The sequence below is a fragment of the Setaria viridis genome, chromosome 9 (assembly GCF_005286985.2).
Source record: "Setaria viridis chromosome 9, Setaria_viridis_v4.0, whole genome shotgun sequence".
Lineage (NCBI taxonomy): Eukaryota > Viridiplantae > Streptophyta > Magnoliopsida > Poales > Poaceae > Setaria > Setaria viridis.
This window is the reverse complement of record NC_048271.2, coordinates 50,021,093-50,045,353: the sequence shown is the minus strand read 5'-3', so window position 1 is coordinate 50,045,353 and position 24,261 is coordinate 50,021,093. Positions and strand designations below refer to the sequence as shown.

At 45.8% G+C, this 24,261-nt stretch overlaps 3 protein-coding genes across 4 annotated transcripts; all 3 read left to right on the top strand.

The window, feature by feature from the left end:
- Positions 1-1,147: 1,147 nt before the first annotated feature.
- LOC117837770 (nuclear pore complex protein NUP133) lies at positions 1,148-9,201 on the top strand. 2 transcript variants are annotated; one of them, XM_034717530.2, is made up of 8 exons: positions 1,148-1,437; positions 1,629-1,753; positions 1,883-3,655; positions 4,205-4,920; positions 5,630-5,791; positions 5,965-6,283; positions 6,769-6,836; positions 8,449-9,201. In XM_034717530.2, the coding sequence occupies exons 1-8, from the start codon at positions 1,259-1,261 to the stop codon at positions 8,986-8,988; spliced, it is 3,882 nt and encodes a 1,293-aa protein (XP_034573421.1). In that variant the 5' UTR covers positions 1,148-1,258; the 3' UTR covers positions 8,989-9,201. The 2 variants fall into 2 exon arrangements, with proteins under 2 accessions (XP_034573421.1, XP_034573422.1); XM_034717531.2 differs by having other exon boundaries at positions 1,149-1,437; positions 5,633-5,791.
- Positions 9,202-9,908: 707 nt separating this feature from the next.
- Positions 9,909-16,511, top strand: LOC117838607 (conserved oligomeric Golgi complex subunit 6). Its single transcript, XM_034718701.2, has 11 exons — positions 9,909-10,290; positions 10,374-10,426; positions 10,918-11,065; positions 11,210-11,317; positions 11,728-11,795; positions 12,206-12,329; positions 12,407-12,553; positions 12,695-12,955; positions 13,043-13,327; positions 14,848-14,991; positions 15,699-16,511. Exons 1-11 carry the CDS (start codon positions 10,075-10,077, stop codon positions 16,203-16,205), a joined length of 2,061 nt encoding a protein of 686 aa, XP_034574592.1. The 5' UTR covers positions 9,909-10,074; the 3' UTR covers positions 16,206-16,511.
- A 1,870-nt stretch (positions 16,512-18,381) lies between these two features.
- On the top strand, positions 18,382-22,675 carry LOC117840542 (wall-associated receptor kinase-like 14). The gene is made up of 3 exons (XM_034721056.2): positions 18,382-19,468; positions 20,256-20,342; positions 21,072-22,675. Exons 1-3 carry the CDS (start codon positions 18,706-18,708, stop codon positions 22,364-22,366), a joined length of 2,145 nt encoding a protein of 714 aa, XP_034576947.1. The 5' UTR covers positions 18,382-18,705; the 3' UTR covers positions 22,367-22,675.
- The last annotated feature ends 1,586 nt before the right edge of the window (positions 22,676-24,261 follow it).

Genomic DNA, 24,261 nt, shown 5'->3' with positions numbered 1-24,261 from the left:
TTTAAAAAATCTATGCTAGATACGATTAGGGTTTAGGATACAAGATCCTCAATTTCGTGCTGGTGACACGATATTGTAATAAGTATCTTTGACCTGCTATGCAAGAAATCTAAATCCTCCCTAATTCAAGAGCTATGGAATTCAATAAATTCTTTGAAAGGGGACTCGATAGTCAATACACATGCTATCTTCAAGGACCATCTCACGTCTCACGAAACTAGAAAAAGGAATTTTACAGGAAAATTCTTTTGACCTGCCTTCAAAAGTTCAAATTGATCTCCCTATTTTAATTATTTTAAGAAAATCACCCTGTTTTTTCCCCTCCTCTAAACTGACCGTCTTTTTTGTTTTTAACTTTTTTTTAAAGATTCTCACAAATATGCCCCTAGCGGAACCATTTCAAAATCTGGACCCTTAGCTTGGCGCCAAGCTTACATTTCTCGACGCCAGCCATCCTGGCGTCAAGATCCATGCGCAGCTGCTGACGCGGATGCCGACGTGGCGGGGGCTAGGCGCCATCCATCATGACGCCAAGCCTTGGCGCCGAGCAATTTACCTCGTACCTCTTCGCGTTTCGAACTAAACAAGTATAATTATTCCGAGGAGCGTGCAACAAACTATGCTGCAGTTCAACTGGTTAGGACGTGGGCTTTTTCTCCTAGAGACCTAAGATTCAACACAAGGTTTTGAACTCAGGGGTCTCTAGGACAAGAAGCCCACATCCTAACCAGTTGAACCGCAGTATAGTTTGTTGCACACTCCTCGGAATAATTATACTTGTTTAGTTCAAAACGCGAAGAGGTACGGGGTAAATTACTCGACACCAAGATCTACGACGCCAAGCTTGGCGCCAAGATCCACGGCGCCAAGGCTTGGCGCCATGATGGATGGCCCCAAGCCCCCGCCGCATCGGCATCCACGTTAGCAGCTGCGCATAGACCTTGGCGCCAGGATGGCTAGCGCCGAAACGTGTAAGCTTGGCGTCAGCGTGGATGGCGCTAAGCTAAGGGTCCAGATTTTGAAATGGTTCCATCAGGGGTTTATTTGTGATAATCTTTAAAAAAAGGGCTAAAAAATAAAAAAGTCGGCTAAACTGAGCAAGCAGGGGGCAAAACGCAAAAAGAGAGAAGACACTCACAAAACAAAAACTCTAGTAAAACCCTAGCCCACCGGAGAGAGCGCCGAGACCGAGAGGCCGGCTGGTCGGAGAAGGTGAGGCCGTGAGGGTGCTCTCAGCCCAACCGCCGCGCCGCCGAAAATGTTCTCGCCGGCGATCAGGAAGCCACACCTCCTCCACCGCAGGGACAGGGAGGAGGCGTCCCCTTCACCTCCACCTGCTGCTCCTACCCACTCCCCGTCGCCTCGCGGATTCGCCATCCCCGACCGCCCCGCTACCGGAACCCCGGCCCCTTGGACCTCCTCCTCTCTCCTCGCTAGGTACCCCTTTCTTCTCACCTGCTTTGCTTTCACCAAACCGCATTTTGCTGTATGGCCGTATCTAATTGAAAGTCGCCAAAAGCGAGTGCGGCGCGGGCTTCTCCGATTTCCTCATTTTAGATTTCGAGCAGCCTAGCACGTTTAGTTCAGCCAAATGAGCCCTGTTTGCTCTATTTTCTGCAAATTTCCAGAATTTCGGCATCGAAACGAACTGAAAAGGCGGGTGATTCGGACCAGATCCAACCGGTGCACGTAGCAGAGTTTCCCCAAGTCGTTCGGAATGCCCAAGCCGGCCTTCTACAGAAGAATTTCTCTGGTAACTATTTCAACTCAATGCACGCGTGCTATTTTCCCTGATAATAGGTTCTTTTTTTGCGAGTATTCCCTGATAATAGTTTGCTTGTACCTTACTGAACTATAGATACCTGTTGTGCATTTCTTGTAGGCAAGAACATGTTTGCTGGTGGCATTGATAAAGAAACATCCCTTGCGTGGATGATATGTGGAAATGAGCTTTTTATCTGGAACTACTCGGCTTCTGTTGCTAAAGACTGTCTTGTCCTTGACGTTCCATCTTCTCTGATTGGATACAAAGACGTGAAACCCCTCCCCGGTATTCAGTGGACAGTTTGTATAATGAGATGGCATAGTAGCGGTGCATCAACAAGAAACAGTGGAGAGATATTGTATAGAAAAAGTTCTACTGGTGTTATCCTCTGCAACAAAAGAACACAAGCTGTTGCTTATTGGCCTGACATCTATGCTGAATTTAATAGGAGTCTTGTCCTTAGTTCACCGTTTGATGAGCTGTCTGCAAGTGATGGTGCATCTGATCGTTTCAGGTTTAATTCGATTATTGCAGCTGCAGTTCCAGGAGGCACTCACGAGTGTATTGCAATAGCTTCTGAGCCTACAGGTGCTTTGTGGTTGTTCAAGTGTTCACCAGAAGGAATTCGTCAAGAAAAAGTCCTCAGAGATACATTAGGAGATGGTGGTGCGGATCATTCTCAGAAAAGTAATGGTGGAAGGTCATTGGCTTGGCTGCCAAGTAATGTATCATCGGAGGGTTCTGATCGGAAGTTCTTTTTGTTGACAAACAATGAGGTGCAATGTTGGAGTGTCTCACTCTTGCATGACATCAATATAAAAAAATTAGGGTCTCAGGAAATTGTTGGTACTGATGGCGATGCGAGCATAAAGAAAGATATAGCTGGGCAAAAAAATATATGGCTTTTGGACATGCAGATAGATGAGCATGGGAAGGAATTTAGCATTCTTGTTGCTACATTTTGCAAAGATAGGGTTAGTGGGTCGAACTACACTCAGTATTCTCTTCTGACGATGCTGTACAAACCTAACCAGAAGTTTTCATCTGAAGATAATGTAGTTAAAGTTGAAAGGTTTTTGGAGAAAAAAGCTCCCTCTCAGGTGATTATTCCTAAGGCTAGAGTAGAGGATGAAGAATTCTTGTTCTCGATGAGGCTAAGAACTGGTGGTAAGCCTTCTGGTTCTGTAATCATCCTGTCAGGTGATGGAACAGCAACAGTGGCCATATATTGGAGAGGTTCGACCCGACTTTATCAGTTTGATTTGCCTTGGGATTCTGGAAAGGTCCTGGATGCTTCCGTTATCCCATCACCTGAGGATGGAGATGAAGGTGCTTGGGTTGTCCTGACAGAAAAGGCAGGAGTCTGGGCGATTCCTGAAAAAGCTGTATTAGTTGGTGGAGTTGAACCACCAGAGCGCAGCTTGTCACGAAAAGGTAGTTGTAATGAAGCAGTTGCTGAGGAGAAAAGAAGAACTCAAGTCTTCAGTGCCAGTGTTGCTCCCAGGAGAGTTAGCTCTGAGGCTTGGAGTGCTGGAGAGAGGCAAAGGCCTCCTTTAACTGGAATAGCTCAGCAGGCTGTGGTTGATGAAGAGTCAGAAATGCTACTGAGTCGGTTATTTCATGATTTTATAATCTCTGGTGCAGTTAATGAGGCACTTCAAAAGCTTAGAGATGCAGGAGCGTTTGACAAAGAGGGTGAGATGAATATATTTGTTAGGATGAGCAAATCAATTGTAAACACATTAGCTAAACACTGGACAACAACCAGAGAAGCTGAATTTCTTGCCTCAACAATTGTTTCATCCCTTGTTGAGAAGCAGCAAAAACATGAGAAATTCCTCCAGTTTCTTGTCTTGTCAAAGTGCCATGAAGAACTCGCTTCAAAGCAAAGTATGTATTCACTCTTACCATCATTTTGGTTTAATATCTTCATTAAACAGTGTCATAGCAATCTAATGTAAATCACATAAATCAAAATAATTCTAATTATTTTAAAAAGCTGAGTACAATGCAGACTGTTCTTCCCCATCTACCATCGCTGTATACATTATTTTCAACAACTGATGAATTATGTCATGTGCTCTACCTTATAGTGGTGTTCTATCCTTCTATAATCCTACTATTTTGCCACTCTCTGAGTGTCAATTACATGTGTCACCATCATGTGGGACTATCTGAGTCACTGAAAGTGAGCCAGGATGGCAATTATCACTTAATCCGTTACAGGGCTTCATATCAGCTGATTATTAGTCAATTTCATATGATACCACACTAATGACTAGCCTTTTGCTTTACATGAACGTAGTAATGGTAACAGTATGTAGGACTACTGTGATAATGCAACAAGTAAGCTTGATTCTGTTCTTTGAGTTTAATCATTACAGAGTTCTTTTAATGATACTTCTGTTTGACTGAAGAAGCAATTTGCTCATTCTGTAGGAGCTGCAATGCTAACTATCATGGAGCATGGTGAAAAGCTTTCTGGAATGATTCAGCTTAGGGAATTACATAACGCTCTCATCCAGCAGCGCTCAAGTACTCATTTATCACCTCAGTTAAAAACCCAAGCCACTGGTGCCCTTTGGAACCTTATTCAGTTGGTTGGTGAGAAAGCTCGAAGAAACACAGTTCTCTTAATGGATCGCGATAATGCAGAAGTGTTCTATAGTAGAGTTTCTGATATAGAGGATCTATTTTATTGCTTATCTCATCAGCTTCAATACATCATTAGTAGAGAAGAACACCCTTCTGTTCAGATGCAACGTGCACTTGAGTTAGCAAATGCTTGCAGCACCTTAGTTCATGCTGCATTGCACTACAGGAAGGAGCACAAGGAGTGGTATCCTTCTCCTGAAGGACTGATAACATGGAACAGCCACCTTGTTGTACGGTCTGGAATATGGAGTTTAGCATCATTTGTTATGGAGCTTTTGGGAGAATTTGGAGCTGCAGACATGACAATGAAGTCTAATCTATGGTCTCAGCTGGAGGGACTCACAGATATTCTACTGGAGGCATATATAGGTCTTTTAACTGCCAAATTTGAACGTGGTGATGAACATGGTGTGCTAGTCCAAGAATATTGTGAAAGGAGAGATGAACTTCTCGGGTCACTCTACAACCTTGCTAAACAAATAGTGGAGGCAAAATACCAGGTTTGGTTTACCTAAACATCACTAATTTCCTAATAATCATCTTTGCTGCAGTACGATGTTTAAATTTTTGCAATTTGGTGTTGACCCTTTATTTGCCTATTCTGTCACGTGTCATCTCATTTTTTGCCTGATCAGTATTTGTCTGTCGTTTATACTTGGATAATGTTGTACTTATTTTAATATGAGCATAGCTTATTGAAACGATGATGCATTGTTGTAAAGGATTAGACTGCGAAAGTTATAGCTTGATTCACATGTCTGTAGTAATAATTCAGGTGCCATTTCGTATTCAGGTAGTCATACTTTCATACTGTATCCATGATTTCCAATTTCATTTGATGATTTTAGGCTCAACTAGTTCTCCGATTGATTTCCACATTCGTCATTCTGTATATTATTCACTATCAGTTGTTTTACTCATAATAATCTCTGACAATACGAGTATGATTCAGTGATCTGCCGTGAGTGTAACTGTGTAAGATTGTAGATGTTTAACTTGATATTAATGGGAAAAAAGAAAGTATTTTCTACTGGAATGATAAAGAAGTGTGGCAAATGTCTATTTAGATGATTGCCGATTTTGCTTACATGGTGTGTAGGGCTTGGTGTCTTCCTCTTCGGTACTTGTAGAATTTCTGTTTTTTTAGGGCAGTAGTTGTAGAATTTCTTGAGCTTCATACGCAACAACTAATATCTTTTCCTTACATAGCAGGAGTCAAGAGATGGTAAAGACAATTTGGATCTGAAAGAATCTATATTTAGAGAGGTTATTTCTCCAATTTTGGCAACTGCCAAACGGCATGAAGGATACCAAACACTGTGGCAGATTTGCTCTGACCTCAATGATTCAGTTCTCCTCCGTAGTCTAATGGTATGATATCACGACCATATCTGAAATTTATTCCAGACCCCTTTTTCTGCTGCAGGGCATAAGCATGTTGCACTTTAGCTCAATGGTTTAGCATCAAAGGAATAGGCCATTCACTTTCTAGCTTCTACTAAGACATGTTCTAGGACATGGTTCTAATGTTCATTTTGTTGCAGCATGATAGTGTAGGGCCGCATGGGGGATTCAGTTTCTTTGTATTTAAAGAGCTAGTCAACAGCAGACAATACTCTAAGCTGTTAAGGCTGGGTGAAGAATTCCAGGAAGAGCTAGCTAGTTTTCTGAAAGACCGGAATGATCTTCTGTGGCTTCATGAGATATGCTTAAACCAGTTCTCATCTGCTTCTGAGACTCTTCATACCTATGCTCTGCGTGGCAGTCCTGATGAAGATGCTAGTGTCACAACCAGCAGAAAGCCACTGTCCTTTGCTGAAAGAAGACGTCTTCTTTATCTCTCTAAAATTGCTGCAACAGCAGGTAGCTGTTTCTTCCTACTTTCATGCTATACTCTGTACTGGAACAATTATTCAGGACCTTCTCATATTCCCCTCATACATTTCTGGCATTACGGAAAATGTACTACTATTTTCTTCTGGATGATTGATAATGCTAGCTTATCAATTGCAAAGTTTGTCTGGGTAATTCCATGCAGACATTCTTGGTTATCAAAGTTAATTCACATGCTTCAATGCCTATGCAAAATTGCAAATCCTTTTAGTCTCTTGTGGGCTGTGTCATCTTACTTGGAATCTTGTCTAGTTTTCAAGAAACCTGCCTGATTCTACTGAAGTTCCTGCAGAATAAGAAATGCTAGGTTACTGAATGTGTAGTAGAAAATTTTAGAGTTTAGAGGACTGCACATAAGTTTGCATAATTATTTGCACTCACTGCTGTTTATTAGACGATATAGTTTCTTTCTCTCTTGATAAGACATTCTTGATATATTTTTCATCAACAAATAGGTAAGGATATTGACTATGAAGCGAAGGTTGCACGGATAGAAGCAGACATGTGGATTCTAAAATTGCAGGTGAATTGTCCTACGCATAACATGTTTTTAACAATTCTGTTCTAGTCATGGTATTTGTTTCTGAACATCATTGCCAAAATGTCATCCTCTTGCGTCCTGGGAACAACCCAGAGATAACTCAGCAATAGGTCAATATCCGTGCTGTCTCATGACTTAGGGTGCGTTTGGTTGCGAGGACGAAGTGGGACGGGACGGGACGATCCCACTTCGTCCCGCGTTTGGTTGGAGGACAGGTGGGACGGGAACATCCCTACGAGGGAATATACCCTCCAGATGCGGGATGTCCCCATCCCACCAAAACGAGCGGACGGGGGCATCCCACTTCGCCCCCGTCACGCGCCGTCCGTCCGCACCGGTGGAGGGGGTGAGTTTGGGCGGCGGGAGCCGCCGGTGGAGGGGCCGGCGCGGGCGAGCTCCGCCGCGGCCGGCGGGCGGGAGCTCCACCGCGGCCGGCGCGGGCGAGCGCGGCCAGCGGGCACGGAGGGACCGGCGCGGGCTCGCGCGGCCGCGGCCGGCGGAGGCGAGCAGGGCCGGCTGGCGGGGGCGAGCACGGCCGCGGCCGGCGCGGGCGAGCGCGGCCGCGGCCGGCGCAGGCGAGCAGGGCCGGCGGGCGGGGGCAAGCACGGCAGCGGCCGGCGCGTGCGAGCGTGGCGGGCGCGGGCGAGCGGGGCCGGCGGGCGCGGGCGAACGGCCGGCGGGCGCGAGCTCCACCGCGGCCGGCCGGTGGAGGAAGAAGATACCTGTTAGTATGACAGGTGGGCCCCACGAACGGTGTTAACAGAAGAAGAAAACGGTGCTCGTCCCGTCTATAGCGATCTCTCCAACCAAACAAAAAATTAGGACGGACCCATCCCATTCAACCAAACAAGAAATGGGATCATCCCATCCCGAAAAACTGGAACGGGACCGTCCCGTTCTACATTGTCTCCCAACCAAACGCACCCTTAGAGGCATGACATCATGAACATACCTTAACTAATTAGTTTGAGTATGTAATGTGAGTATTCAAATCCACAGAGGGAGGAATTCCAATTAAACTAGACTACACTAGATAGAATAGGGGTTGCTGTAGATGGAAACCCTGCTGGCTCGCATTTAGGGTATACATCAGCTTTCCAAATCCTGACAAAAGTCCTTTAATCCTACTGGGTACCAGCAGCATTGTAGCTCCCATTGAGACTGTTGCTATTTTTGGTTGTTTTGGACCCTGGAGGCCATTAGATTTATTGAAAGTTGTTGGATGTTTGAAAGAAATATTGAGAGTATGAAAGGTGAACAGGACCAAACATTCTCGTGGCGTAACGGTTAGAGCGTTGAACTCCAAGGGTCAATGAAACCCCTGTTGCCGGCCTGGGTTCGAATCTTGGTACCAGCTTCTTTAAGATAAAATCAGAGGGACATTTCTCCCTGTGGTCGATTTTGATTTTAATGAAAAGTGAACGGGATTAAACTTGGAGCTAGCACGTAAACTGTCTTGTAACCACCTGGGGTTATGAACTCCTGAGGCTCCTAACCTGGCATGGGCAATTCTTAAAATCTGGATTTTGGAACCATAGTATCATTTCCTTTTTGTTAGTTAATTAGTGATGATTGTATTCTCTCTTCTGTGCAGGAAGAAATTGTTCAGCATGATCCAGAATATGCACAAGTCAAATATACAACCACATTGCTTGATCCATCAGAACTGATTGAGATGTGCCTGAAGAGAGACCAAGAGCTCTCCCTTAAAGCCTTTGAAGTATTTGCTTCGACAAGCTCATCGTTCCGAAGCTCCAACAGAGGCCTTCTTGAGGCATGCTGGACGAATGCAACCAACCAGGATGATTGGCTGAAGCTTTCGCAGGCATCCACTTCAGAAGGTTGGAGCGACGAAGTCATCCAAGAATCTCTTCAAGGAACTGTCCTTTTCAAAGCTTCCAGGTTGTGTTATAGCCCTGATTCGGTGGTGTATGATGGCACTTTTGAGGATGTGCTGCCTGTGAAGAAAGAGGATGTACATCTGAGAGGTTTGGAGAGCAAATGCTTGTCAGTGGAGGAAGTGCTGATGCAGCACAAGGATTTTCCAGATGCTGGTAAATTGATGATGACTGCAGTGATTATGGGCAAGGAGGTATCTTACACAGCTGCAGAACCTGTGGAGATGGAGTCATGAAATAATGTCAGATTTGTACGATAGACTTCTGAGTTTAATCATGGGAAATTTTTTGCCTTGGTGACATCGGACATGTGGTTTTGGTCGTATCTGCTCTGCACAGTGGCAGAAGATTATCAGTTCACGCCATTTTTTAGCATGAACTGTGACTTGTAAACAGGCAATCTTTTCGTTTTAGTTTTCTGGAGAAAAACATATGTTCTGCGTTGATCAGCCCTTGTGCAGCCCGAGAGTGATCCTCCAGTGGCAATCCCATGTCCAATCACCCCGTCGCCCCCATTCACAGACCATCATCACTGGGTGAATACGAATCGGTCATCCCTCTCCCTTTAACCTCGTCGGAGGAGACAAAAGAATACGAATCCCGACATGGACTGGGTGAAAAAAAAATCGAGCTTAAGTTTTGTTTATATATAAAAAAGGAATAATTCGGTCGGAATGAAAAATGAACTATTCCTCCCTCAACCCCTCCCAAAACGTACGAATTGGAATGGGATATTTTGTTTCCGAGGCCGTATATGCATAACATCCTATTTGTCCTTTGTAAAAAGTCTATTGACACCCCTCAACTATTGCCTTGTTTGGTTTTGATCCTTCATCAAAACCAGTATTCTACGCACCAAACTAGTAAAATTCAATACCTGCCTTCCTCTAGTTGATCCTCCGGTGGCACTCCCAGAATACGAATCCTGGCAAGGATTGGGTGGGGAAAAAAACTGAGTCTAAGGTTTTTATGATGAGTGCAATTTACTCAAAAAATAATTAGCTTCTGATAAACTATCTCAATCCCTCCCAAAACGTATGGATTGGAGTGGAATATTTTGTTTCCGAGGCCTTAGAGAGGAAGAAAATAGCAAAAGAATCGGCCTATTGGGCTTGTCATGGGCTTTAAAAACTTCAGCAGCTTACAGCCTACGGGGCGGGCACGGGAAGCCTTGCTTGCCTCCCCCGCGCCCGGCCGGCTACTACCGTCGAGCGTCGACCCATCTCACTCTTCTCAGATCCCGAACTACCAAACCCCACTTCTTAGGCGGAGGAAGGCGGGGGGAGATCGCGATCGCGAGCCGGTGACGGCGGCTGGGCGCGATGGCGGCGGCGCTGGCTCCGGGGGTGTCCCGGAAGCTGAAGAAGGTGCTGGAGACGCGGACGGACAGCCCGGATCTGCTGGCCTCGCTGGGCGCGCTCTCCACCTTCTACGTGCAGAACACCCCGCAGGCGCGCCGCAACCTCAAGTCCTCCATTGAGCAGCGCGCGCTCGCCATCAACCGCCACTTCCTCGACGCCTCGCTCCCCGCTCACAAGGTGCGGCGTAGTTCGCCCGCCCCTCGTTACGCATCCGCCGTGCCCTGTTTTGTGATTGCTTTGCTCTACTGTTTTGCGTGTAGGCGCTCGATCGCGTCGAGGGGGAGGTGCACGCGCTGAATGACTCCTGGAAGAAGTGAGTTGCTTTGTTCATTGCCCCCAGTGTGTTTCTCTGCTATGCATGCCCGGAAATGCATCCGGGAATCCTAGCATTAGCTTGATTCCCAATGTATTTAAGTTATAAAATTAGTTTGAGCTAAATGATATGTAAATCATATGGGAATGCCCCAGTGGATACAAGTTCACAGCATAAGCTGGATTTTGAATAAGTGTTGGTGATGGATTTAGAGGAGCTACTTGGGGCTGCAATATAGTTGCGATGGGCTTCTATCGTGAAATATTGTTCTTGCTCAATTTGTACTTAGCAATTCTGTTTCTCCATTTGCATTTTTTTGCTTCGCCCGAATACATTTTATCTATAGATAAAGAAAAATTCTATAATAAGCTTAAACAGTCACAAAGCAGATTCTTATGCTACCCAAGTTTGATTCGGCAATTCTCCTTTTCATCTCAAGGTCTGCTTTGTTTGTCTGCTATTGCTTTTACATTTCTTTTTTATTATTTTAGGATCGAGGAAGCATTGAACAGTTGCAGTGCAAGCACCGGGGATATCATTAGTACAACGGAGAGGATGCAACAGGAACTTGAAGTTATCACTCAGCGGCAGGAAATTGTGTCATGTTTCCTGCGGGATTACCAGCTATCAAATGAAGAGGTACCATTCCTATTTAAACAAAATTATTTGAATCAAATGATATTTGGCTGCTAGGTTTGATGCCTCAGTCATTGTATCAAGGCGGATATCATGACGGTATTTGTTAACATTTTTATGTGTTGCTCTTTTGCTAATGATTAATAGATAAATGCACTTCGCGAGGAAGACATAGATGAGAAATTCTTCAAAGCATTACTGCATGTTCAGGAAATACACTCAAACTGCAAGGTCCTGTTGCGAACACACCACCAGGTACCATCGCTTTTTCCTCAAAGTTTTGTAGTTCTGAGCCCTTGATTTCCCAGAAATAATAAACAACTTGTGATATCTGATGTACAACTTATACAGTATCACGTTCTTTTCTGAGCCCTTCAATCAAAGTAGAAAAGTGGATCACTAACTGTTTATAATAAAGATTGTCATGTTCATGAAACCCAAAAGAGAAAACAAGTACTATACATTTTTTTTAAGGAAAAAGATGCACATAATAGGATATCTCTCTGTTCAAAATCTTGGTCTTCTCTCCCAAAATGATAGCAATTACTTAACAATGCTTTGACATTGTGATCTTTCCATGGTCTGCTAGAATTTCCACTAGTTAGTTCCTTATCAAACAACATTAGATTCTTAGATAAAATGCCCAATTTTGGATATTTGTTCAGCGTGCTGGTTTGGAGCTTATGGATATGATGTCTGTGTACCAAGAGGGTGCTTATGAAAGATTATGCAGGTATTTTCTTAGTTGTCACTTTTTTTCTATTATTAATTCTTCATGATACTGCTTTTGACTCCACTTGCTTTTAGTGCTAAGTTTGCTAATCCTTCCATTTCGCAATGTTAGTCCAAGCTCAACATGCTCATAGACTATGGATGCTCTAAATCTTAGAAATGTCCACACATGGTTTTATTGCATATCATGCTATGACAGTTTAATCGAAATATTGCGGTTACTGTACTAATGCTTCAAAATGCTCATTTGCAATGTTAGTGATTTGTGCTGTAATTTTACCTTTTTCAAGATACACTGCCAAACTAGCATTCTAGTCTATTTTGATTAAGATTGCATTCTGCTCCTTATTATATCATCAAATGGTATGATCATGCAGGCATACAACTCATTTTTTTCATTCTTTTTATCAGGTGGGTTCAAGCTGAGTGTAAAAAGTTAGGTGATACCGACAATCCTGAAGTAAGCGAACTTTTGAAAAAGGCTGTTCGCTGCCTGAAGGAAAGACCTGTTCTTTTCAAGTATTGTGCAGAGGAGGTAATTCTGTACCTTTTACATATCAAAGTTACCACTAACTCAAATGATATCTCATGGTGTGCTATCTTCATTCACAGGTGGCCAACATGAGACACCATGCCTTGTTCAGGCGGTTTATAAGTGCTCTTACTAGAGGTGGACCTGGAGGGCTCCCAAGACCAATAGAAGTGCATGCCCATGATCCTCTTCGTTATGTAGGCGAAATGCTGGGTTGGCTACATCAGGTTTTTCCCTTGATGTATTCTTGAATTTCTTACTACTAGACATAGGAACCAACCAAGTAATCATTTCTTTTCAAATCATGCACCTCTACTTTTAGATAGCATGATAGCATTTCCTGACTGCTCATTTTTTAATATGTGAAGGCCCTGGCATCAGAAAGAGAGCTCATAGTTGTCTTGCTTGACCCTGATGCAATGACCGACAGTGGTCCAGCTTCTCGACGTCAGTCTGGGAGAGATGGTGATTCCTCCAGAGGAGAGTCTGATGTAACTTTTGTGCTTGATAGAATATTTGAAGGGGCATGTCGGCCATTTAAAGTTCGAGTTGAGCAAGTTTTGCAGTCACAACCAAGCCTGATAGTTTCTTTTAAACTTAGCAATACCTTGGAATTCTACGGCTACACGGTGAGTCTGGAATGCTACCTTCTGGAGATTAATACATCAGTACATCAAAAGGTGTTTCTGTTTACATACAATTACCTTCTCATTTAGATAGCAGAACTGCTGGGCGAAGACACTGCACTGTGCAATACAATATGGTCTCTTAGAGATGCAGCACAGCAGACATTCTTCAGTATCCTGAAGAGTCGAGGAGAGAAGTTATTGCGATATCCTCCACTTGTTGCAGTCGACCTCTCTCCCCCGCCAGCTGTTAGAGAAGGAATATCTTTGCTGCTTGCGCTCATAGATACCTACAATAGCATGATGGTTCCTGCCTCTGGAAAAAGACCAAACTTTGATCCTGTTATTTCTGCATTACTGGATCCTATAATTCAGGTGAGCTTTCTGTGTCAACTGTCAGGTGTGCCATATAAATTGCCACTATAGCATTATGATGAAACTGAGTTGCCAAAATACAATCCAGAACATTGCAAAAACTGTGACAACTTTTGATGGTATTTTGGCAACCACACTGGCAATGTAATGGTATGGAGGCAATTTTGCCGTGTCTTATTTATTGTCACTATAGCATAATGTCAGATATAATGTCTTTCTAATATATGAAGGGTTTTTTATCACATATAAAACATTGTTATTGTATAACAAATTTTACCCATGGTACAGCTTTACGGAGTTATTCTAAACAGTAGCTTCTGATAGCAACATATCACTCCCTGTACTCATTTTTCTTGAATTCGTGCAATTGTCACTCTTCAGTTGCTTAATTTCCTTTTCATTTATTTTTCCTTCTTTTTTGTGGCTTGCCATCATGCGCCAATGCCACTAGCGGTAATGCTGATGTCCTCTAGTCTAGAAACAAAACCAAACTTAATGAATGATATCGAACAGTGTACTTCACAGTAAAAAGGGGAAACAGACTGAGAAGACTTGGTCTTGCGAAGGGTGCTTATAAATTATTATACTGGTCAGTTATGAACATTTTAAGAGGCTATTTGGTCATGATGATGAGCAAATTGCACAGCTATGCCAAATAGGCTACAAGCATCACTAAGCCGTGGAAGTCATTATTGTGCAAAATTTTATACTACTCCCATCACAAATAAGTGATGTTTTGGATCTGTCTTAAGTGAACCATTTCAAACCTAGACTACAATTTTTTTTGTGTGTTTTGAGTTCCAATATTTGGAAATTATATGACTATACGGGGAGATTTATATTGAAGAGTAGTTTCATAATAGTATACTTTTTACAAACATGTTATAACGAAAGGCAGCAGTCAAGTTGTTTTTTGGAGACCGTGTTGGAGTCCAAAATGTCACTTACTGTTTCTTGAAGGAGGATGATTTTTTTTAATAGCAGTATAAGCAGTACTAGCCTTGCCTGAAAATATAATAGCGAGCATGTTCTCACTTAGCACCAGCCCACTTCTACTCCCTCTGTTTCAAATTGTAGGTCGCTTTGACTTTTCTAGATACATGATTATTGCTATGCATCTAGACATTGATTATGTCTAGATCCATAGCGAAATCTATGTATATCTAGAAAAGCCAAAACGACCTACAATTTGGAACGAAGGGAGTAGCAATTAGCTTCAATATTGCTGTGGAAAAAAAAGCAATTAGTTACAATATATATCTAGTCATTTCTGCACGACTAATATCTTGCTTCAGTATAATTAAACACTCACCGCATTTTGTGGTTACCGTGTTCATACATATCAAGTAGCCAATTACTGCTGATATATGTGCTGTTTCTACAAAATTTGTACTCTATACTGAGAGATAGGCTTAAACTGAGCAATTTCATGTAGCATTTATTGTTACCCCAGGATAATTTGATATTATCTGCAGTATAACTTACATGTGGCATTTGTACTGATATTACTAACTTTTCAGATGTGTGAGCAAGCTGCAGAGGCACAAAAATCAAAAGGTTCACTTGCACGGCGTGGTAGAACGAGCTCTGATCCTAGTGGAAATAGCAGAGATTCGATATCAGTTGATGCTATTCTGTCTAAGAATTTATCTACATCGGTTCTGGTTAGTAGCGTACTTGTAATATTTACCATGTATACGATGAAGAAATCATATTATCAAATATGTAGTCACTGAAATGGTCATATTGTATATCTTGTCTCTGCACCGGTTCACTTAGACTAACAATATGTGGACACCATGCAGCAACCCTTAAGTGTTCCTTTTGGCTGTAATACTGAAAGTGTCTCTTTTTTGTTGTTGCCATAGTTTATCTCTAATTCTATCGCAAATGCTTATCACATGGTCTAATGAAACATAGATGTTGTGCAAGAAGCCTTAAAAGTTCCTTCTTGTTGCAATACTAAAATTCTAACATTTTCCTAGTTTATTTCTAATTCTTTTTCCAATGTATATGAGAGAACAGTTATGATTCTTCAATTTATAAGCTGTAAACATTTCTTCCATTCTTTAACACTAATCTCTATGAGGAAACTGCACATGTTCGGAATCTCATGATTGGTTTTGCAGTTTAGATTTTAATTTTCTCTGATTACCTCTTTCTGTTAAATTAGGAACCTTTATTACATTGCACTAAAGAAACCTTTATTATAACTTGATACTGGTATTTTTTACATTGCACTAAAGAAACCTTTATTATAACTTGATGTAATGATTTGCTTTTGGTTTCATGATAAATTGGATGTTTCCTTGCACCCAAGAAACTTAAATCTGGCATTTCCCCCTTGCTTATTCATTCGTTTAACATGCAGAGCGCTGAGTCTTCATCCAAAGTCTACCTCGTCAACTGCTTATCAGCTATTCAGGAACCATTGAAGGGCCAGGAGGTTGCTACAAGCTATGTAAACAATCTGAGTTCTATGATTGAAGCACATGTACGAGCCCTTGTAGATAAAGAAGTTGACAGCATTCTTAGGAAATGTGGACTGTCAAATAAGATGCCATACATAAAGGACTACGGCAACAGTGATGATGCCAAGGCTCTGGCAGATGTTGTTGAGACATCACCACAAATGCTTCTGGAATGCTTGAAGGCATTCTATGGCATCGTGACTGGAACAGAAGGTTCCTTGCCTGAATTCGAGCAACTGCAGGTTCCAAGGTTACGTTCAGATGCCTGCTATGGTTTGGCAAGAGCTCTAGCAGAAACTCATGAGCTCATTTATAAGGCGGTGATGGATCCAAAGAACAACTATCCTGACCCAAGGTCATTGGCTAAACACTCGCCTGAGCAGATAAGAACTATACTGGAAATATGAGGTCTATGCGCATGCCTACACTGTTAATTAGAGGGGAACCATGCAAAGGAAACAATGTGATGTAAATCTCCAACTACAAGCTGCGAGTTCAATTGATTGCCAAGATATTGAAGTGGTGACTCTTTTACTGAAATCTTGTATCATAGTCTCTTGTATTCCTTTTTTGTGTTATAAAACCACATGAATCATTATTTTCTGCAGTGATGTACTTTTTATGAACGGCTTGACCCTTTCGATGTACGGCTTGACCGATTGATGATACCAGTGGTATACCAGAAGCAACTGAGCAGGCATGTTATACTTCAATCTGGCAGCCGTTTTTCTTCTCCAGCAAAACATTATCCATCCTACCTCATTGTCAAGTTCTTGTAGCCAGTGTTCGAAAAAACGCAATTAAACGTGCGCCTAGGCGCGATTAAGCGCAAATCAGACCCCCAGCGTGTCGTTTAGGCCATAAGCGCCCAATTAAACGTTGGTTGAACAGTCGAACCCATGGATGGTGAAGAAAACAAGAGGAGAGACGAGATTTGGGCTGCAAAATGGTTAATTGGGGGGTGTGAATCCATCTATACTACCTCATGGTGTCAATATCGCTCGATTTTGCCGGCCCTCAGCTCGATTTGCGCCTACAGGTCGTGCCCGCAGGTGGTGCGCCATGAAGGCAGAGCAGAAGGGAGCGGAAGGGGGCGCCGGGCGCGTGCAGGCGGAAGGGGCCACAAAGGCAGTGCGCCGTGGAGGGGAAGGCGGGGAGAGGATGAAGCTTGTGCGTCAGCGAATAACATGGCAGAGGGAGGCGTGAGATGGGAGAGGCGAGGAGGCGGCGGGCGGCTGCTCGAGGAAGACGACGGCCGATGGGAACCGGCTGCCTGTTAAGGTATGGACAGGGAGATATGGTGTTTAGATGGGCCAGCGGGCTTGAAAATGATAGTGGGCTGAGTGGGCTGCGCTAGAATAGTGGGCTGTTGAGGCCTTTTCTGTTTATTCTTTCGTATTTATGAAGCTATATCTACTAATATTGTTACAGTAACATAAACGTTTAAGCACGTTTAATCTACGTTTATGCGTCCTGGGCGCTAATCAGTGGCTTAACGCCTGCCTAGCGCCTAGCGTTTTTTTGAACCTTGAGTCTACACCTGCATTAGATGCTGTTTCCTTTTGGTTTCCATTTAACTGATTCTATGTAGGCTTGTTTTCACGCAAATTTGACAGAACCAGCTGGAATTGTTGACCGAGCCGAGGAATGTATACTGAAGTTTGGCAAGATACATTGTTGGCGCTCAAGAATTCAAGATCCGAGGCTGCCAGGAGAATTGTTTATCACGGACCTGTTGTCAGGTTTGGTTGAGATAGTCGCCTCATCGGAACGAGCGTCCGTCTTATATGTCCTTAATCTCCACATTGCACGTGGATATGCTTTCACAGTTTGCGTTATGGAGTTTTAGCCAAACTTGTACATATGAAATTGCTCAGGGCAAGATTACTTTAACATATTGCCTCGGCCTAGGTACAGGAGTATTGTACGGGCTACAGGAGCATCGACTAATCTGGTAACGCTGGCCTGCTCGTAATCCAACTACTGCTACCTAACTCACCTCGTAATCTAAGCTGCCGCATGGACTTTTGAACCTCGGCACGTCAGTTTCTTTTTCCATACACGAAAGATTTTTCAATCGCTGTGGGTTCTTCTCTTCCATTTGGTCTCGTCTGAATCTGAGTCTGACCGTGGGCTGTCGTCTCGAGATGGCCATATGGATGAGGTCGGCTCCGTTCCGTGCGCTGGCGGGCGGATCGGCAAGTGGTGGTGGGCGACATGTGTATGTGGAGAGGGTGGAACGGAACTGGAACGGACGCGGTCTCGAGGTCGCCGGTCCACGGCCACCACGGCGCGCAGGCAGCGCGATGTGAGGCGGACGCCCGAGCCGTGAGCGCGACGGGAGGGCGATCTTTACGGGGCCGTGTGGGAACGGGCGCCAGCGAGCCGGCAGATGACGACGGCTCCCCCGCATTCCTCCGACGTGACACGACCCCGGGGAGAAGACGCCGAGAAGGCGAGGAGGAGACGAAGACGGAGCCCGTGGTGATCGGGTCGATGGAGCAGAGGTGTACATTCGGGCGGGGCCCAGCGATGTGCTGCGTGTGCAGTACAGAATGGGGCAGGACTGGAGCGGCGGCGGTAGCATAGCAGTAGTGGTAGGAGTAGGTTGGTCGTTGGTCCGAATGGCCCCGGCTTTAATGCGGAATTCTGCGCCAAGGAGCCCCAAAAACAAAGACAGCAGCCGCGGCGGCAAGCGCACCTGTCCAAGGCTCCAAGCCAAGCGCGCCTCAGCCAAACCAAACCCATCGACGCCTCTTGTCCAAAGCTACGCCCCCCGCGGCAGTGTCCAAACCAAAGCTTCGCCCCCCGCGGCAGCGTCCTGCCCTGTTTGACTAGGATGAGACGCCGCGCTCGCCGGCCAGCAAAGAAGTAGGAGTACTCGCAAAGCTTCTGCTTGGGTGCGGGATGCGGACCGCGGCGGTGGCGGCAGCGCTGATGGTCCTCCTGCCGTGGGTGCTGCCGCTGCATGCGGCAGCCGCGGGCAACGGGAGCTGCGCGCGGAGCTGCGGGGGCTTGACGGTGCAGTACCCGTTCGGCTTCTCCCCCGGCTGCGAGATACCGCTGGGGTGCGACGACCAGAAGAACGGCACCGGCACCGCGTGGCTCGGGGCCGAGCGAGGCCTGGGCCTGCTCGTGTCCAACGTAACGGCGCGCGCGCTCTTCCTCGCCCTCCTCCCGGACTGCTCCCGCCGGCTCAACGCCTCCGTCAAGGAGCTCTTCTCGGAAAACTACGCGCCCGGTCCCCAGAACGCGCTCCTCGTGAGCTCGTGCAACCTCGCCGCGCGCACCAACAACTGCAGCGTCCCGCCCGCGACCTACCTCAACCACAGCTCGTCCCACTGCTTCCACGGCGCTAAAGCGGAGAACTTCAGCTGCGTCCATCCGCCCAGCGGCAACCGTTTCTTGAACAAAACCGAGATACGGGCGCTCGGCTCCGAATGCATCGGCCTGGTGTCGGCGGCGAGCTACTGGGCCTCTCCGGCGCCTACACCGGCGATACTGCTGGGCGTGATGGAACTGGAGTGGTGGATGCTCGGGCCGTGCAGCTGCGCGCCCAATGCCAACTGCATCGCGGTGAGCACTCCAGACTCCCGGCAGGCGTTCCGGTGCGACTGCATCGAGGGGTTCGAGGGCGACGGCTTCCCCGACGGCACCGGCTGCCGGAGAGGTCAGTACATCGCACGCTACTGCACGGTACTCAATTAATTACTGTTTTTTCCTCGATTTCGTGCGTCGTCGGTTGAATTGGTCAGTCAAATTATGCGAGCTAGCGATTTTGTTAGAATGGTTGACTCCGCTCATGCATCCAGCTCGCCTGCTCGCCCCACCAGAATGGCTTGGACCATTGGCTGGCTCCGCTCATCAACCAGACGTAATCGTCGTCGTTTGAGCAAACCATGTGCATTTTTTTAGATGAACCACAAACACGGTTAATCAAACCAAGCCCACCAACTTTACTAAGAAAATCTGGCTGATAAATATCTCTGCCTCCGTTCTTGGTACATTTCTGAAGGGGCCTATTGTCAATAACTCATACTGGAAGCAATTAGCATTCAATAATGTACTTCAGAATTGGCTGCTAAAACGATTATCGTTGGTGGATTGATACATTTTGCAATTGGATAGTCGTTTAGGAAAGAAACAAATTGGCATGTAAAGTGCAAACCTGCAGATCAAATGGGGAGGGACTGTATACATCAGCAGTTCAGCACCGATGCTAAATGGCACCGGGTTAGATGGTGATATAACAAATGCTGCCATAGATTTTTTGTTTTTGTCTAACTTTTGATGCCCGGTATTGTGCTTGCGCATGTTACTTTTCAGATACCACAGTCCTTCAAATTGCATATTAAGCTACGTGAAATTCGTGTGAAATTAAGTTTGAAAAATTGCAGGTCCTTTTTATATTTCCTCCATATTGCCCTTGATCTCACGCTTTGATTCAATGGTTTCAGTTTCAGTGCCCAACGCCAGGTGCAATCCTTCAAAATACCTAGCAGAAGACTGTGGAAAGACGGCCCAAATCGCCCTTCTTGTGGCAGGTAATACAAGTTATCCATAAGAACTAACTGATAATTCAAAATAATACCTCTGATATACCTAAGCTTGTCTAAATGTGGTCGAATTGATATTTAGCATTTCAATGGTAGTTGCACAACACCACATCCACATATCAGAAAACTTTTGTTGTCTTAGCAAAAGTATCTTTTCACCTAGCTTCAGTTCATACCACGACCTTCAAGTTATTTTAGTGGAGGTTGTATCGTACAATACAACTGTAACCATTGTTGAGCTGAAGTGAGTGCATATTAGTAGCAAAATTCACTGAAACATTTTAGATTTTAGACCTCTTGGAACATGGAGGTGGAGGCGTCTATGCATAAAGCGCATCAAACATCGAGAAAATTAGCATTTTTAGATACATTGAGACTTCTTTTGAGTTTGACTTAATACATCAAGAAATTGAGCTTGAAATGTTTAGAAGAAAATAAAATAGAGGAAAGCCCATGGGACATTCAACCACACGGCCTGTTGTTGAGTACGTACGAAATAGGAGACATGGGCCTCAAATTCATTTATATGCTCCAACCTTCTTATCTGAAATCAGGCCCATTGTCTGTTTTGCGGAAGGCCCAAATCATCTTAACAGTGTAGTGTAAAATAATCGGATTGGGTAACGGCAGGCCTCTTTTCTGTTTTAAGCGAGCAGTCGAGGTTGGGCTGGGCCTCATTTTCCGAGCTCGAGCTGACGTTACCGTGAATTTGCGCAGGAATCGTGTTTGGAGCCATGGTGACCTGCGTGACCTGCGTGGTGTACCAGCTGCTGAAGCGCCGGTCCGCGTCCATCCGGACGAAGCGCAGCACGAAGCGGCTCCTGTCCGAGGCCTCCTGCGCGGTGCCTTTCTACTCGTACCGCGAGATCGACCGCGCCACCGACGGCTTCTCCGACGCCAAGCGCCTGGGCACGGGCGCCTACGGCACCGTGTACGCCGGGCGCCTCGGCGACGGCCCCCTCGTGGCCGTGAAGCGGATCCGGCAGCGCGACAACGACGCCGGGCTCGGCTGCGTGATGCACGAGGTGAAGCTGGTGTCGTGCGTGTGCCACCCCAACCTTGTCCGCCTCCTCGGCTGCTGCATCGAGCAGGGGCACCAGATCCTGGTGTACGAGTTCATGCCCAACGGCACGCTGGCGCAGCACCTGCAGCGGGAGCGCGGCCCCGCCGCGATGCCCTGGACGGTCCGCCTCCGCATCGCCGCCGAGACGGCCAAGGCCATCGCGTACCTGCACTCGGAGGTGGACCCGCCCATCTACCACCGCGACGTCAAGTCCAGCAACATCCTGCTGGACCACGAGTACAACTCCAAGGTCGCCGACTTCGGGCTGTCGCGGCTGGGCAAGGCGTCCCTGGGGGACTCCTCGCACATCTCCACGGCGCCGCAGGGCACGCCGGGGTACGTCGACCCGCAGTACCACCAGAACTTCCACCTCTCCGACCGCAGCGACGTGTACAGCTTCGGCGTCGTGCTCGTGGAGATCATCACCGCCATGAAAGCCGTCGACCTGAACCGGCCGCCCAGCGAGGTGAACCTGGCGCAGCTCGCCGTGGACAGGATCGGCAGGGGCCGCGTCGACGACATCGTCGACCCGTACCTGGACCCGCACCGGGACGCGTGGACGCTCTCCTCCATCCACAAGGTGGCCGAGCTGGCGTTCCGGTGCCTCGCGTTCCACAGCGAGATGAGGCCGTCCATGGCCGAGGTCGCCGACGAGCTGGACCAGGTGCAGCGCAGCGGGTGGGCGCCGTCGGCGGACGACGCCGCGTTCATGTCGACGTCGTCGTCGATCTGCTCGTCGTCCGCGGCGTCGACGCGCGGCACGGACAGGTCGTGGGGCGCCGGCAGGAGCCGGACGGAGAGGGAGAGGGCCGCGGCCAATTCCTCGGCCGTGCAAGATCAGACGGCCAAGGACGCGGCGGAGTCACCTGTGTCCGTGCACGAGAGGTGGTTCAGCGACAGGAGCTCCCCTTCCTCCAACAGCTTGCTGGGCAATCGCTCCCAGCACTGAACTGAAACACGACGACATTGCTATCTGGTTGCTTCTCCAGTACGTGTACTCCAAGTATCAGCTAGCTTAGTTAGATATATACTCGTACATTTAGGACGATTAGTTGTTTGATCTGTTCTTGGGCATCAATTGCTCGTTTTCTCTTTCTTTCCCCTTGATTTGGGACAATCTGTAAATGAGATTTAGTCTCGCTCCGTCCTCATACCAGGTATAGTATCTGAGTATATCGATCGCTCACCGTACGTGACCGGATTCGGGCTAATACTTTGGAATCAGTACGTGACCGGGGTGCCGATAGATTTGCCATCAGAGGTACTTTGCATTATGTTTATTTATTTATATAAATATTTAATATTTGTAGCAAATATGAATAGTCAGACAGAAGAGGAAGTAGCATACAGCATGGTGGCTTTGTGCTCAAGTTTCTTCTGGGGATAGCACAGACTGTTGGAGATCGTTTTAGTGACGACGTCTCTATCAAATATCAATGTAGAACAGTACGTAGCGAATGTCATTTAGTCGCCCTTGTTGTTTTGTTGCTGTACTCTCTCCGTCCCAGTCCCAAAAAGAATACAACTCTCACTTCTCGAGGAGTCAAACAGTTTTAAATTTAACCAAATTTATAAAATAAATACTAACATTCACGTCTCCAAATAGATTTAGTATGAAAATATATTATATGATTAATCTATTGATATTTATTTTATACCGTAAATGTTAGTACTATTTTGTATAAATTTAGTTAAATTTAAAATTGGTTGACTTCTCGGTTCTCAAGAAGCGAGAGTTGCATTAGTAAATCCATTTTGCCTGCAAAAAAAAGAATCCAATTTGCCCCGTTGTTTTTGCACATACTACTTTTCCATTGCAGACGCAATCGAGAAGGTGTCCATTTCTTTGCTGAATACGTACGTCTAAATAAAAGCGCGTGCAAATAGACGTACGTGCTCATTTCCAGGCAGACATACGTATACTAGTAGGTAGTAGCATGCGTGTTTGAATTTTTTTCCCTCCCAAAATTGGCAGCAGCAGCAGACTCCACAATCTTGTATCTCACTACTAGAGAACTGACTTTCGATCCTCCCTCTTTAGTCCCGGGAGAAAACACGGTAGGCTAGAATTTACTCCCGGTTGGTATTTTCAATCGGGACTAAAGGGGACCTTTTAGTCCCGGTTTAAAAATCAGCCACCCGTGGGGATCCTTTAGTCCCGGTTGAAAAATTCAGGCACACATAGGGACCCTTTAGTCCTAGTTGGTAAGATCAACCGGGACTAAAATGTCACCCTTTAGTCCCGGTTGGTATTACCACCCGGGACTAAAACAACCGGGATAAAAGGGGGTTCTTTAGTCCCGGTTGGAAACTCCAACCGGGGTAAAAGGGTTCTCCACGGGTGGTTGAAAAAAGAATAAAGCCCTCGGACCCATTTCCAAACGGGATAAAAAGGGTCCCCCATGTGTGGCTAGGAAAGGACTAAATCCCTCGAACCTTTTTATCCCTCGAACCTTTTTATCCCTAGGATTAAATGAGGTCTTTAATCCCGGTTGGTGTTACCAACCCGGATTAAAGGGTTCTTCATGAGTTAATACAAAAGTATAGCATCCCCTATATAGACAGATGTGGTGTGTAGATGGAATGGCAAGGAAGCTACGCGCGAGGCTTGAGGTCATGGGTTCGAATCTCATGGACCGTGCACGCGCATATTTCGCGTAAAAAATCGCGTGACTTGTACGCGCAATGGGGGCTCCCAGGGGGACTAAAAGGAGTCTGGCATCCCGGTTGAGGGACCCGTGATAAAAGACCCTCCTTTATCTCGACGGATTAATCCCGGATGCATTTTCGGGAGATATGTACCCTACGAACCGGTACTAATACCGAGTTCTCTAGTAGTGTCTG